At 44.0% G+C, this 15,042-nt stretch overlaps 1 protein-coding gene across 1 annotated transcript in view; it reads right to left on the minus strand.

The window, feature by feature from the left end:
• Window positions 1–15,042, minus strand: part of LOC125460785 (protein-methionine sulfoxide oxidase mical3a-like) — a 374,391-nt gene that overhangs the window by 160,280 nt on the left and 199,069 nt on the right. The window contains exons 21-22 of the mRNA XM_059652260.1: window positions 10,913–10,957; window positions 9,993–10,037 (exon numbers count right to left, since the gene is read on the minus strand). Of these exons, the coding sequence (XP_059508243.1) occupies window positions 9,993–10,037; window positions 10,913–10,957 (90 nt within the window). The remainder of the gene's footprint in view (window positions 1–9,992; window positions 10,038–10,912; window positions 10,958–15,042) is intronic.

A 15,042-nucleotide genomic window follows, 5' to 3' on the forward strand; every position in this document is an offset into this window, starting at 1 on the left:
GGCTGAAGAGATGCTGCGATGGGGAAGGTTTCAGATTCCTGGGACACTGGGATTGTTTCTGTACGAGGTGGGATCAGTACAAACTGGGCAGGTTACACCTGAACAGGACCAGGAATAATGTCTCAGGACAAGTATTTGCTAGTGTGGTTGGGACAGGTTTTAAACTGAGATGGCAGGGGGATGGGAACCTAAGCCAGGTGACAAGGGAAAGAGAAACAAGGGCAATAATGAAAGAAAGAACAGTAAAATGCAAAAAATGGTAGACAAGGTAATTAAAGATGACAGGCAAATAGGGCCACAGTACAAAGAAAAGTTAAGGTGATTAAAAATGGCAAAAAGGCAAGACTAAAGGCTTTGCAGCCTTTGTGTATGAAACAGTTGGAATGAGGTAGTTAAACTGATGGCACAAATCAAGGTAGGAGTATGATCTCGCATCTATTACGGAAACATGGTTACAAGGAGATCAAAAGGGAGAAATTAACGTTCAGGAATATTTGGCCTGTCGGAAAGACGGGAGATGGAAAATGTGGTGGAGAAGCACTGTTAATGAGAGATGAAATGAGGACAGTGGTGAGATGATATCGGCTTGAATAATGTAGAGTCCATTTTGGTGGGAGTAAAGAAAACAGCAAGGGAACAAAGACATTGGTAGGAGTAGGATATAGACCCCTCTGTGGGAAAGGTTATAAATCAACAAAAAGTAAAAAAGAATACAACTATAATTATGGTTGACTTCAATGTTCATATTAATTTGGTTAATCATATTGGAAAGGGTAGCTGCAACAATAAATTCACAAAAAAGTTAACTAGAGCGTTATGTCATGGAGCCAAACAGGGAGCAGACTATCCTGGGCCTGGTAATGGGTAAAAGATCCCCTAGAAAGTAGAGATCATAACATGATAGAATTTCATATTTAATTTGAGTGTGAGAAACTTAGGTCAGAAACAAATGTGTTTCACCTAAATGAAGGGAACTACAAAGAAATGAGGATAGAGTTGACTAAAGTGGACTGGATGGTTAGATTAGCAGAAAGATGGTAAGTAAGCAATTGCAGCATATGAAGAGATAACTTATGACTCTCAGCAAAAATACAGCCCAGTAAGGAGAAAATATTCTAACAGAAGAATAAATCATGGCTAACCAGTTAAGGAGGGTATTAATTTAAAAGAAAAAGGAAAGAAAAGTCCTGAAGACTGAGATAAATTCAGAATCCAGTAAAGGGGGACTAAAAAGACACAGAAAATAAACTATGAGGGCAAACTAGCCAGGAACACAAAAACTAATGAAATAGCTTCTTTCAGTATATAAAAAGGAAGAGAGAGGTCAAAGGGACCATGGGTCTCTTTGAAGATTAATCCGGGGAGGCAAATTTGGGGAACAAAGAAATGGCAGAGGAGTTAAACAGATATTTTGCAGCAGGTCTCTCTGGTGGAAGATACTTCAAACTTCTCATAAATACTAAAGAATACAAGGGAGGAATTAAGCATCATCACCATCACTACAGAAATAAAGTTGACAGGTAAAGTTGTCATAGTCTTACCAAACCATATGCTGCTCTGTCTTGAGAGAGAGCGAGAGAGGGCAAGAGCAAGAGAGAGAATGAGAGCAAGAGAGAGATCATAAAGTACAAGAGCAGAAAGGTGAGGCTAAAATTGTATAAGGCATCTGTTAGACCGCAGTTGGAGTATTGTGAACGGTTGTGTGTTGCCCAATTACATAAAAGACGTGAATGCATCGGACAGGTTCCAGGAATAAGGAACTTCAGATGTGAGGACAGATTGAAGAAATTGGAAGAAACATTCTCCTTGGAGAGAAGAAAAAGGCTGAGAAGAGGTCTGACATAAGTTTTCAAAATTATGAGCAGGCTGGGCAGAGTAGGTGGGGAAAGTGCTCCTGCTTGAAAAGAAACAAGAATGAGATTTAAAGTGATATACAAATGAAGCAAAGGTGATGAGAGAAAAGGAACATTTTCATACATTGAGTAGCTGAGAGTTTAGAATTCACTGCCTGGAAATGTGGTGGAGGCAAGATCAATGAGGGCATTGGGTAGTTAATCGGATACAAATGATGTATAGGTATATGAGGAAAAAGCCAGGAGATCAGCACTAGGTAATGATGCTTATTTAACAAAAATATCTGGATTAATTTTAGAGTGCCAATCGGAGCCAGCAGCTTGAATGCCAAAGCATACACGAACAACATAGGCTGACTCAATTAAGAAATAGGAGATACACAAACAATGCACAGGATAACCAAAACAATAAATGGGGAAAGTTACTGTCACAGTGGTTCACCTCTATAAAACTTTATTCAGTAAACATGCACAGTTTTATTATCTCCGGAAGGCCAACACCAAGTCCCTGCAATGCATTTACTAGGCAGAAACAAAATTATTAGCCCACCAGAAGGCACTAGGCTGTGCTCTTTGCCTATTTCACTTCATTAAGTTGCAATTGATAATGGAAACAGATATCAATTGTTCTGAATTGAACTGAATTAGCTTTACATGTCACATGTACTCAGTTGAGTACACTGAAAATGTCTACAGTTGTTGCATTACAGTACCACCTCAGATACAAAGGTACCCGCTTAAGATCAACTTATTGGGAAACAAAAATAAATTACGGAAGTAAATAAGTAGCCCTTATTTGAATCTCAGTGGAGAAATACCTGGACTGTCCAGTATTGGCTTCCTGCACGTGTGATAAAGACACCTCTTGAATATTGCAACTGGACTTTGAGTGAGAAAACTTCATACCTCAGTGTTCTCAGATATCTCAGGGCAAGTAGCCTTGATCTGCACATTAAGACTTCGATCAACAATTTACATCCGTTCAGCCAGCCAAGCCTCCATCTGTGCCAATCTGCTCCACCCTACAACTTTTAATTTCCATAATAACATTTGATGTGGCATCTTAAAAAATGCCAGTCAGAAATCTAAAAACAATGCATTCATTACTTCCCTAATCTTTAGCACATGTAATTTTTTCAATAGATTGACACATGAACAGCAGCACTCCTTCAAAACTGAACCTCTGACAGTGTGGAAGTTCCTCAGTACTGACAAGTGACAGTGTGGCAATCCCTCAGTGCTGGTCCTCTGACAGTACGGCACTTACAGTCTTGAATCGCTGACAGTTCAGGATCAGTACTGACATCCAACCGTGTCACACTCCTATGATACTGACCCTCCGACGCTACAGTATCCCCTCAGTGATGACCCCCTGAAGTGCTTCATTCCCTCACTGCTGACCCTCTGACAGTGCAGCGTGTCCTAAGGACAGACACTTTCATGTACAGTCCCTCACACTGACCCTCTGACAGTGCAGCAATTCTTTTGTACTGATAGTCTGACAGTCCAGCATTCTCTCACTACTGACACCATGACAGAGTGATGCCCCCTTAGTGACCCTCCAACTGCACAATACTTACTCAGCACTGACCATCTCGTAGCACTCCCTCAGTAGTCAACCCACAATAGTGCAGTACTCCCTCAGTACTGGCCCTCCAACAGTGTGAAACTCTGTCAATACTGACCCCCATGGCAGTGCAGCACTCCCTCAGCATTGACCCTGCAAGTGCGCAGCACTCACTCACCAATGACCATCTCGCAGCAGTCCCTCAGTTTAACCCCATGACAGTGCAGCACACCCTCTGTATTAACCACATGACCGACCCCAATGCATATGTGGTACTCCATCAATACTGATCCCTTGACAATGTGGCATCCCCTCAGTAGTGACCCTCTGACAGTGTGGCACTCCCTCAGTATCGACTTTAGTGACAGTGCAGCACTGTCTCAGTGCTAACACCATGAGGGTGCAGCACTCCCTCAGTACTGACTGTTACAAAGTTGGGTAGAGTAATTGTGAAGTAGAACGCAGGGAGCTAAAATGTGTGATTCCTTGAAGAGATGCATGCTTTGTCTGTATTGATAAATATTTTTAGAAAAATTGTATGTCTGTGAGCAGCAGAAGTTGCCAGTGCAAAGAGCCTCATAAATAGAGAAACAAGCGCATCAAAAAAGTCTTACAGGTGGCAGGCAAAACAGCAGTCTTGTTTTGATGTTGTGACAAATAGTTCAAATGTGGCCAATTAATTTAAAACCAAACTCAGTGATTCAAAGCCAAATGAATTTAAATCTGATACTGTTGACAACCTGAAACCAATCGTATTATAAGAACTTGATTATGTCATTAGGGGTATATAAGACAAGGGTATTTAGAAAATTGGGGAGAGCCAACTTCCACCTGCCAGAGTCAGTACCATTCAGGTCTCAGAGAAAGCCCATCTAATTAATAAAAGGTACTTTAGGTATTTTAGCTTACAATCCTCACTGAAGAAATTACAGAGATAAAACATCCCTGACAGGAGAATTAACAGAAGAAAGGTGTTTATGAGGAGAGTGGAGATAACAGAATATTCCAGAAGACAGTCTGTGAACTTGGAGAGATTGTTATAATTTATTGCTTCTTATTAATTGGGTTTATATTAGAGGAACTTGTCTTGCTTTAAACAGCATTCCAATAGAATTTAGACCAGTTAGGAAGGAGTAGTCAAGGGGTAATTATTCAGTTTGTTAGTAATTCTGTTAATTAGTTCATTGTTGGGGTAAGCAATAAATTGTTTCTTCTCATTTGTAAAGTGGAGATCAGGGATTTGCATTCTTTTAACATTATGAATGGAAAGGCGAGCTTTTATGGGTGTTTCAAGGGTAATTATTAGAAGGGAACTTCTAATACCGTCATTGCAGATTGGGGCTTGTGTTGTGATAATTATCGGGGGGTTCAGGCAGTACTCTCTGCACACTGACACCCATGAGAGTGCATCGCTCCCTCAGTACTAATCCCATAACAGCTTAGCACTCCCTTAGCATCAACGCCATGATGGTACGGCACACCCTTAGTATTGACCTCATGATGGTGCGGCACACCCTTAGTACTGACCTCATGACAGTGCAGCACTAACCCCATGACAGTTAGCACTTGCTGAGTACTAAACCCACAAGGGTGCAGCAGTTCCTCAGGACAGAGCATCATAACAGTGCTGCACTCCATCAGTACTAACCCCATGATTGTCCAGCACTCCCTCAGTACTAATCCCATAACTGCAGCAGACCCTCTGTATATACCATGACTATGCAGAATGCCTTCAGGGCTAAAGTCATGACAGTGCGGCACTCTTTTAGTACTGACACCACTGCATATGTGATACTCCATCAGTACTGACCCCATGACAGTGTAGCACTCCCTCAGTACCAACCCCATGATAGTGCAGCATGTCCTCAGTATGAACTCCATGACTATGCAGCATTCCATCAGTATTAAATCCGTGACAGTACAGCACTCCATCAGTATTAACCCCATGACAGTGCAGCACTCCCTCAGTATTAATCCAACAACAGTGCATCACTCCATCAGTACAAATCCCATGACAACGAAGCATTCCATCAGGACTAATCCTATGGTAGTGCAACATTCTCTTAGTCTTAGCACCATGACAGTGCATCACTCCCTCAGTATTAACACCATGACAGTGCAGCACTGCCACAGTATTAACACCATGATGGTGCAGAAATCCCTCAATATTAACACCATGGCAGTGCAGCCATCCTTCAATGTTAACACCATGATGGTGCAGCACAACCTCAGTACTGACCCCCATGACAGTACGGCATGCCCTCAGTGCTAACCCCATGACAGCGCAGCACTCTCTCAGGTCCAATACATACGGGTGCAGCACTCCCTCAGTGCTGACCCAATGATTATGCAGCACTCTCTCAGGACTGACAACATGACATTGTGGCACTCCCTCAGTTCTTACACAATGAAGGTGCAATATGGTCTCAGAACTAGCTGCACAACAGTGCAACACTCCCTCAGTGCAGACCCTTCAACAGTGCAGCACTTCCTCAGTACTAACCCCATGACAGTGCAGCACTCCCTCAGTACTAACCCCATGACAGTGCAGCACTCCCTCCTTATTAACCCCATGATGGCGCAGCATTCCCTCAGTACTAATCCCATGATAATGCAGCACTCCCTCAGTATTAGCACCATGACGATGCAGCACTCCCTCAGCTCTAATCCCATGATAGAGCAGGGCTCAAAGAAAAAAGAACGAAGAATAAAGAACAAAGCAAATGACAGCACAGGAACAGGAACAGGGCCTTCGGGCCTCCAAGCCTGCGCTGATCCAGATTCTCTATCTAAACCTGTTGCCTATTTTTCAAGATAACAAAGAGTGGGGCCGGATGAACACAGCAGGCCAAGCAGCATCTTAGGAGCATTAAAGCTGACGTTTTGGGCCTAGACCCTTCATCAGAAAAATTTTTTTTTCAAGGGTCTGTTTCCCTCTACTCCCTGCCCATTCACGTATCTGTCTAGATACATCTTAAATGACACTATCGTGCCCGCCTCTAGTGCCTCCGCTGGCAACATTTTCCACGTACCCACCACCCTCCGCATAAAGAACTTTCCACACATATCTCCCTTAAACTTTCCCCCTCTCACCTTAAAATCGTGACCCCGAGTAATTGAATCCCCCAGCCTGGGAAGAAGTTTCTTTCTCTCCACCCTGTCTGTACCTCTCATGATTTTGTAGACCTCAATCAGGTTCCCCCTCAACCTCTGTCTTTCTAATGGAAGTAATCCTAGACTACTCAACCTCTCTTCGTAGCTAGCACCCTCCATACCAGGCAAAACATCTTGGTGAACCTCCTCTGCACCCTCTCCAAAGCATTCACATCCTTTTGGTAATGTGGCAACCAGAACTGTGCGCAGTATTCCACATGTGGTCGAACCAAAGTCCTATATAACTGTAACATGACCTGCCAACTCTTGTGCTCAATACCCTGTTCGATGAATGAAAGCATGCCGTATGCCTTCTTGACCACTCTATCCATCTGTGTTGTCACCTCCACGGTACAATGGACCCGAACACCCAGATATCTCTGTGCATCAACATTCCCCAGGGCTTTTTCATTTAACATATAAGTTCACTGTTGAATTGGATCTTCCAAAATGCATCAACTCGCATTTGCCTGGATTGAACTCCATCTGCCATTTCTCCACCCAAGACTCCAATCTATCTATATTCTGCTGCATTCTCCGACAGTTCTCTTCACTATCTGCTGCTCCACCAATCTTAGTGTCATCTGCAAACTTGCCTCTCAGACCATCTTTACCTTCCTCCAGATCATTTATATATATCACAAACAATGGTGGTCCCAATACGAATCCCTGTGGAACACCACTGGTCACAGTTTTCCATTTTGAGAAACTCCCTCAGTATTAACACCATGATGGTGCAGCACCTCCTCAGTATTAACCCCATGACGGTGCAGCATTTCCTCAGTGCTAACCTCATGACAGTGCAGCATTCCCTAAGTGCTAATTCCATGATAGGTCAGTACTGAGGGAGTGCTGCACTATGAAGGTGCAGCACAACCTCAGTACTAACACCATGAAAGTGGACAATCATCTCGGTACTAATCCCATGATAGTGAAGGGCTCTGTCAGGGCTGATATCCATGTCAGTGCTGCACTTCCTAAGTACTAATCCCATGACAGTGTCACACTTCTTCAGAACTGACCTCACGACAGAATGGCACTCCCTCAGTACTGAGCTCCATGACACTGCAGCACTCCTTCAGTACTGACCCCCATAAGAGTGCGGCATGGCCTCATCACTGACCATGCGACAGATCTGCATTCCCTCCCGAATGACCCCTGTGACAGTGTGCCACTCCCTCAGTATTGATGCTCATGTGATGCAGGATGCCCTCAGTACCAATCTCATGACAGCATAGCACTCACTCAATTTTAACCCCATGGTAGTGCATCCCAAATTCATAACTCCATCAGTACGGATCCCTTGACAGCGCGGCACTTCCTCAGTACTGATCTCATGACACCATGGCACTCCTTCAGTACTAACCCTTCACTGGTTCTGCACACCCTCAGGACAGCGCGGCACTTCCTCAGTACTGATCTCATGACACCATGGCACTCCTTCAGTACTAACCCTTCACTGGTTCTGCACACCCTCAGGACTAACCCTATGAAGGTGTAGCACTCCCTCAGTATTGACCCCACAACAGTGCAGATTTCCTTCAGTACTGACCACATGACAGTGCAGCATGCCCTCAGTCCTGACCCTTCGATAGTGCAGCACTCCCTCGGTACTGACCCCTTGACAGTGCAACACACCCTCTGGACTAAACTCATGACAGTTCAGCACTCCCTCAGAATAAATCCTATGATGGTGCTGCACACTTTTAGTACTGAATCTCTGACAGTGCTGCGCTCCCTCAATACTGACATCCATGACAGTGTGCCATTCCCTCAGTACTGACACCATTACAGTGTGGCTCTCCCTCAGTATTGACACACATGAGAGTGCAGCACTCCCTCAGTACTAATTCCATGAGGGTGCAGCACTTCCTCAGTAATAACTTTGTGAGAGTGCAGAGATCCCTTCCTATTAACGTTATGACATTGCAGGACTCCCCCAGGACTAAACCCATGACAGTGCAGCACTCCCTCAGTATTAAACCCATGGCAGTGCAGCACTCCCTCACTGCTAACCCCATGACAGTGCAGCACTCCCTCAATGTTAACCCATGAGAGTGCAGCACTCAATCAGTACTAACCCCTGATAGTGCAGCGCTCCCTCCCTATTAACCCCATGACATTGCAGGACTTCTTCAGGACTAAACCCAGGAGGTGCAGGATTCCCCCAGTACTGGCCCCCAGAACAGTGAGGCATTCCGTCAGTACTGACACCCATGAAAGTGCAGCATCTCACAGTACTGATCCCAAGACAGTGTGGCACTCCCTTGGTACTGACACCATCAGTGTGTGGCACTCCCTTGGTATGGCCCCCTTGACAGTGTGGCACTCCCTTGGTACTGACCCCATGACAGTGAGGCAGTCCATTGGTACTGGCCCCAAAACAATGACGGTGCGGACCCTGTGGCAGTGCAATACACCCTCTAGACTAAACCCGTGACAGTTCAGCACTCCGGCAGAACAAATCCCATGACAGTTCTGCACACCTTCTGACAGTGTGGCAGTCCCTCAATAGTGACACCCATGACAGTGCAACACTCCCTCAGTCCTTACACCATTTCAGTGTGGCTCTCCCTCAGTACTCATCTCCTGACAGTGCAGCATTCCTTCAGTACTAATCCCGTGACAGTGCAGCTCTACCTCAGTTCTTCAGAACACCAAATTAGGATAGCAGAGGCGATCTACACACAGGGTTTGTCATGATAGTATTTACTTTTTATCTGTAACTTTCTAACTCACATCTTTCACTGGCACTTTGGTTAGCAGCTTTGTTACATAAAGGTCCTAAAATAGAACAGACAGAAAGGTATTGTTCAATAATTCTGTCAGACTTCTCTACTGCAGGTGTAACAGCAAAATATTTTAGGAGCAAATCTCTCTGCTGTGTACACAGCTTCTCAAGGTCAGTGTATACACACAGTCAGTTATGACAGAGGTCACCTGTACACAAGCTCAGCGCGGACAGGGGTCATTCGCTACATGGGGTCAGTGTGGACAGTGGTCACTCTGTCACAGGGGACAATGCAGACAGGGGTCACTCTATAGCCAGGTCAGTGTTGACAGGGGTCAATCTGTAGACAGGGGTCATTCTGTTCACAAGCTCAGTGCAGACAGGGGTCACACTGTACAGAGGGTCAGTACGGAAAGGGGTTACTCTGCACCCAGGTTAGTTGGAAAGAGGTCACGCTACACAGGGTGCATGCAGACAGCGGTCACTCAGAGTAAGGGCAGACAACGGTCACTCTGTTACACGGGGTCAGTGTGGACAGGGGTCACTTTATTTCATGGGCTCAGAGCAGTTAACGGTCACTCAGTATATGAGGTCAGTGTGGACAGGGATCAATCTGTATATGGGTTCAATGCAGACAAGGGTCAATCTGTACACACGGTCAGTGTATCTTCAGCAAGAGCTAACTCACTTGTTTCTCTGGCTTCCTGGTTTGTGTCCCATGCTCTAAAGTATCCTAAAATGGAGAAACACAGAAATACATATATCATTACCCTCCAGGATCATAGCACACACTCACTGGAATGGGAATCACTCTATACAAGTCACATTCTTTTCCACAACATACAGTAAGTTGAGGCATCTGTGACAAATTGCACTGTTCTGTTTGTGCTTCAAATGCAAGTAATGTTGAGTAGCACATGGAGCAAAGGTTACAGTGAGTTTAGAGTGTGGATGCAGTTAGACGCTCATGAGAAAGCACTGACTATGTTGTCAGGAGTTCCACCATACACAGGGTCAGTTTAGATGAGGGGTCACTGTGCATGGGATCAATGCAGACAAGGGTCACACTGTTACATGGGCTCAATGTGGACAGGGGTCAGTCTGTACATAGGGTCAATGTGGACAGGGTTCACTGTACACAGGGGTCAGTGTGAACAGGAGTTACTCCGTACGTGGGGTCAGTACCGAGAGGGGTCACTCCATATACAGGGCCAATGCACACGGGCGGCACTCTGTACATGGGGTCAGTGCAAACAGGGGTCATTCTGTACAGAGGGTCAGTGCAGACAGGGATGACTCTATACACAGGGCCAATGCGCACAGGGGTCACTCTGTACGCGGGGTCAGTGCGAACAGGAGTCACTCCGTACATAGGCTCAGTGCCGGGGGGGTGTGGGGGGGGTGCGGTGGTGGTGTCACTCTGTGCATGGGTCAGTGCCGAGGCGGTCACTCTGTATATGGGGTCAGTGCCGAGAGGGGTCACTCCGTACATGGGGTCAGTACAGACTGGGGTCAGTGTCTACATGAGTTCAGAGTGGACAAGGGTCACTCCATGCACAGATTTGATTATGATAATATTAACTTGTTATGTATAATTCACTAACTCACATCTTTCACTGGCACCCTGGTTAGAAACTTAGTTACATGAAGGTCCTAAAATAGAAACAGACAGAAATAAATTGATCAGAAATCGTGTCAGTGTTCTCCATACTGGAAGTGAAATAGAAATACTTTGGGTGTGAGTTTGCTCACTGAGCTGGAAGGTTCGTTTTCAGACGTTTCGTCACCACTCCAGGTAACATCATCCGTGAGCCTCCAGTGAAGCGCTGGTGTTATGTCCCGCTTTCTATTTATCTGTTAAGGTTTCCTGTGGTAGCCCACAAACCCACCAACACACTAAAACAGTAGCTAATGAACTTAAAAGACCCGATACAAACAACAAGCAAAACGGATATCATTTACAAAATACCTTGCAAGAACTATGACAAACACTATATTGGACAAACAGGCAGAAAGCTAGCCACCAGGATACACAAACATCAACTAGCCACAAAAAGACATGATCCACTATCACTAGTATCCTTACATACAGATGAAGAAGGACACCACTTTGATTAGGACAACACATCCATCCTAGGACAAGCCAAACAGACATGCACGAGAATTCTTAGAAGCATGGCATTCCAACCGGAACTCCATCAACAAACACATTGATTTGGAGCCTATCTACCGTCCTCGGAGAAAAAAGAACCGGAAATGACATCACCAATGCAGGAAATGACATCACCAACCCAAGGAACCCTAAACAGATAAATAGAAAGCGGGACATAACACCAGCGCTTCACTGGAGGCTCACTGATGATGTTACCTAGAATGGTGACAAAACATCTGAAAACGAACCTTCCAGCTCAGCGAGCAAACTCACATCCAGAACCTCAACCTGAGCTACAAATCTTCTCAAAACTCGTTAATAGAAATATTTCCCTGATTAAAGAACATAAGAACTAGGAGCAGGAGAAGCTATTCATCCCCATGAGGCTGCTCCTCCATTTGATAGATCATGGCTGACCTATCTCAGCTTCAATTCCACTTTTCTGCCTGGTACCCATAATCCTTCATCCATTACTAATTAAAAATCGGTCTATCTCCTTTTCAATTGGTTCAGTGTCAGGCATCCATTACATTCTGGGGCAGTGAATAACATGGATTGACAACCCTTTGAGAGGAATAATTTCTCCACACTGTTTTAAGTTTGCCACCCCATCGCCTAAAACTGTGAATTCTTGTTCTAGATTGCCCCACAAGTGGAAACATTATCTCTGTGTTTACTTTGTTGATCTCCTTCAGCATCTTGTACACCTCAAGTAGATCTCCTCTCATTCTCTTAAACTCTAGCTTGTATACAACTAAGCTGCTAAATCTCTCCCATTAAGTCAAACCTTTCATCTCTGTAATTAATCTAGTCAACCTTTGCTGAACTGCCTCCAAAGCAATTACATCCCTCCTGAAGTAAGGAGATCAAAACTGGAAGGGGTGCTCCAAATACAGTTTCACTAATGCCTTTCACAATTGCAACAATACCTCCCTACTGTTATAATCCATTCCTTCAGCAATAAATGTCAAAATTCCATTTGTTCTCCCTATTTCCTGCTATACCACCAGGCTAGCTTTCTGTAATGCATGCACTAGGTTGTCCAGACCTCTCTGCGCAATAGGATTTTGAAATTTGGATAATTTGCCTTTCAAATGTTCCATCAAATAGATAACCTCAAACTTATCCACATTAAATCCCATCTGCCAAATTTTAGCTCATTCAGCTAACCTTTCCATTTGCAAATTCCTTACTTTTTCATTGTAATTTACTTTCCCACCCATTTTAGTGTCATCAGCAACTTGACTATAGCACCTTCTATCTCTGCATCCAAGTCATGAATATAGATTTTAAATAATTGGGGTCTGAGGACCCGGCCCTGTGGCACCCCACTTGTTGTATCTTGCCAATCAGAAAAAGAAACATTTATCCTGATTCTCTAGTTCTGTCGGTTAGCCAAATCCCTGTCAAGGCTAACATATTACACAAAACCGCACATGATCTCACCTTGTGAATTAACCTTTTGTGAGGCACATTATCAAAGACCTTCTGAAAGTTCAGATACACAATATCTGCAGGATCTCTATTATTTGCTTTGTTTGTTACATCATCAAAGAACTCTTGCAAATTCATTAAACATCAATTACTCTTCATAAAATCACATTGATTGTGATGGATTGCGTTTTGACTTTCCAAACTGCAGCTCCTACTTCTCCAGTAAGATTCCATAAAATTCCCAACAACAGATGATAAACTAATTGGTCTACAGTTTCCGACTTTCTGCCTCACTCCTTTTTTGATTACGGGTTTATATTAGCATTTCCAAATTCACTGGAGCCTTTCCAGAATCCATTGAACTTTGGAATATTACATCAAATATATCCTCCATTGTTGCTTCCTTCAAGACCATAGGATGTAGGCCATCAGGCCCTGGGTTCTTATCTGCCTTCAATTCCTATAGTTTGCTCAGTACTTTTTCTGTAGTCATGATGATTATTTTAAGTTCCTCCTTCTCTATAATTTCTTCATTACCCGTTACTATTGGGATAGCTTCAGCGTCTTCCACTGTAAAACTGAGGCAAAGCATTGATTCAGTGTCTCAGTCATGATTGTGTTTTGTGAATAGAATAATTAGCGATCTATTTGTGTAAGACTCTCTTGGGGAAGAGTGATCACAACATGATAGAATTCTTCATTAAGACGGAGACTGACAAAATTGATTCTGAGAATTGGATTCTGAACTTAAATAAAGCAAACAATAATGGAATGAGGTATGAGCTGGCTATGATAAATTTGATAGTATTGCTTCAAGGGATGTGGGTGTACAGGCAAAGACAAATATTTAAACAGCAGGAGGCAGACCTACAACAATTGTTCATTCCTGTTTCTGGCACAAGAAAGGGAAAAGGTGACCTCAAACATGGTTTACAAGGAAAATTAGGGACAGTTAATCCAAGAAAAGGGTACACAAGTTTGCCAAAAGCAGCAGCAGACCTGAGGACTGAGGACTAAGGACTTGTCAGTGAAAGATGACAGAAGGATTGATTTACAGAGGATAAATAGGGAACAAGAGTAAACTTGTAGGGAGTATACAAACTGACTGTAAAACGATCCTTGATGATGTGAAGAGCAAAAGATCAGTGAAGACAAGATCCCTTACAGTCAGAAGAAGGGAAAGTCATAATGAGGAACGAAGAGATAGCAGACTCAATTAAAGACATACTTTGGCTCTGTCTTCACAAAGGAGCATAGAAACAATGTCCTAAAATGATTGGACAACATGGCCTAATGAAAGACAGGAATGAAAGGAAACCAGTGTAAATAGGGAAATGGTGTTGGGAAATTGATGGGATTAAAGGCAGATAAATCCTCAGAAACTGATAACCTACATCCCAGACAAGGGTCACTCAGTACAGGGATTGGTGTGGATAGGACTCACTCTGTACATGCGGTCAGTGTGGGCAGGGGTCAATAGGTACATGGGCTCAGTGCAGTCAGGGTTCGAACTTTATTCAGGGTCAGTGTGTACAGGGGCCACTCTGTACAGACAGTCAATGATGATAGGAGTCACTGTACACAGCACCAGTGTGGACACGGCTGACTTAGTACATGGCATCAAGTTGGACAGGAGTCACTTTGTTCATGGGGTTGTCTGCACAGGGGGTCACTCTTTATCATCAGCAGGTGCTAACTCACTTGCTTCTCTGGCTTCCTGATTTGTGTCCCTCATTCTAAGGCATGCTAAAATATAGAAACACACACATATATCCATCAACAAAACTCAGTATTATACTGTGCAAAGGCTGTATAAGGAAAAGAGTTTCCAGAGAGACAGATTTGATTTCAACAGTGTAGCAATTGCCAAAGTCCTGGACAGCTATTTGTGCTGGTCGGTTCAGCCAACACTGGAATGGAAAGCAAGCAGTTGGTGCATCACAACGAAGCCATACAACTCGCACCCTCCAAACCCCTACCACTGCCATTACCAAAAGTGAGTGACATGTCAGGGCTCCTCTGATAAATGGCATTCTTCTGCTTATGTCTCAAATTCAGTCTGTGGGCACTTAATACCAGGAACCAAGCTCAGAGAGAGTTAAGAGTGGACGTGCACCCAAAGACGTAAAGAGAACAAGCTGAGAACTTTGTC

Source organism: Stegostoma tigrinum, chromosome 18, assembly GCF_030684315.1.
Source record: "Stegostoma tigrinum isolate sSteTig4 chromosome 18, sSteTig4.hap1, whole genome shotgun sequence".
Taxonomy (NCBI): domain Eukaryota; kingdom Metazoa; phylum Chordata; class Chondrichthyes; order Orectolobiformes; family Stegostomatidae; genus Stegostoma; species Stegostoma tigrinum.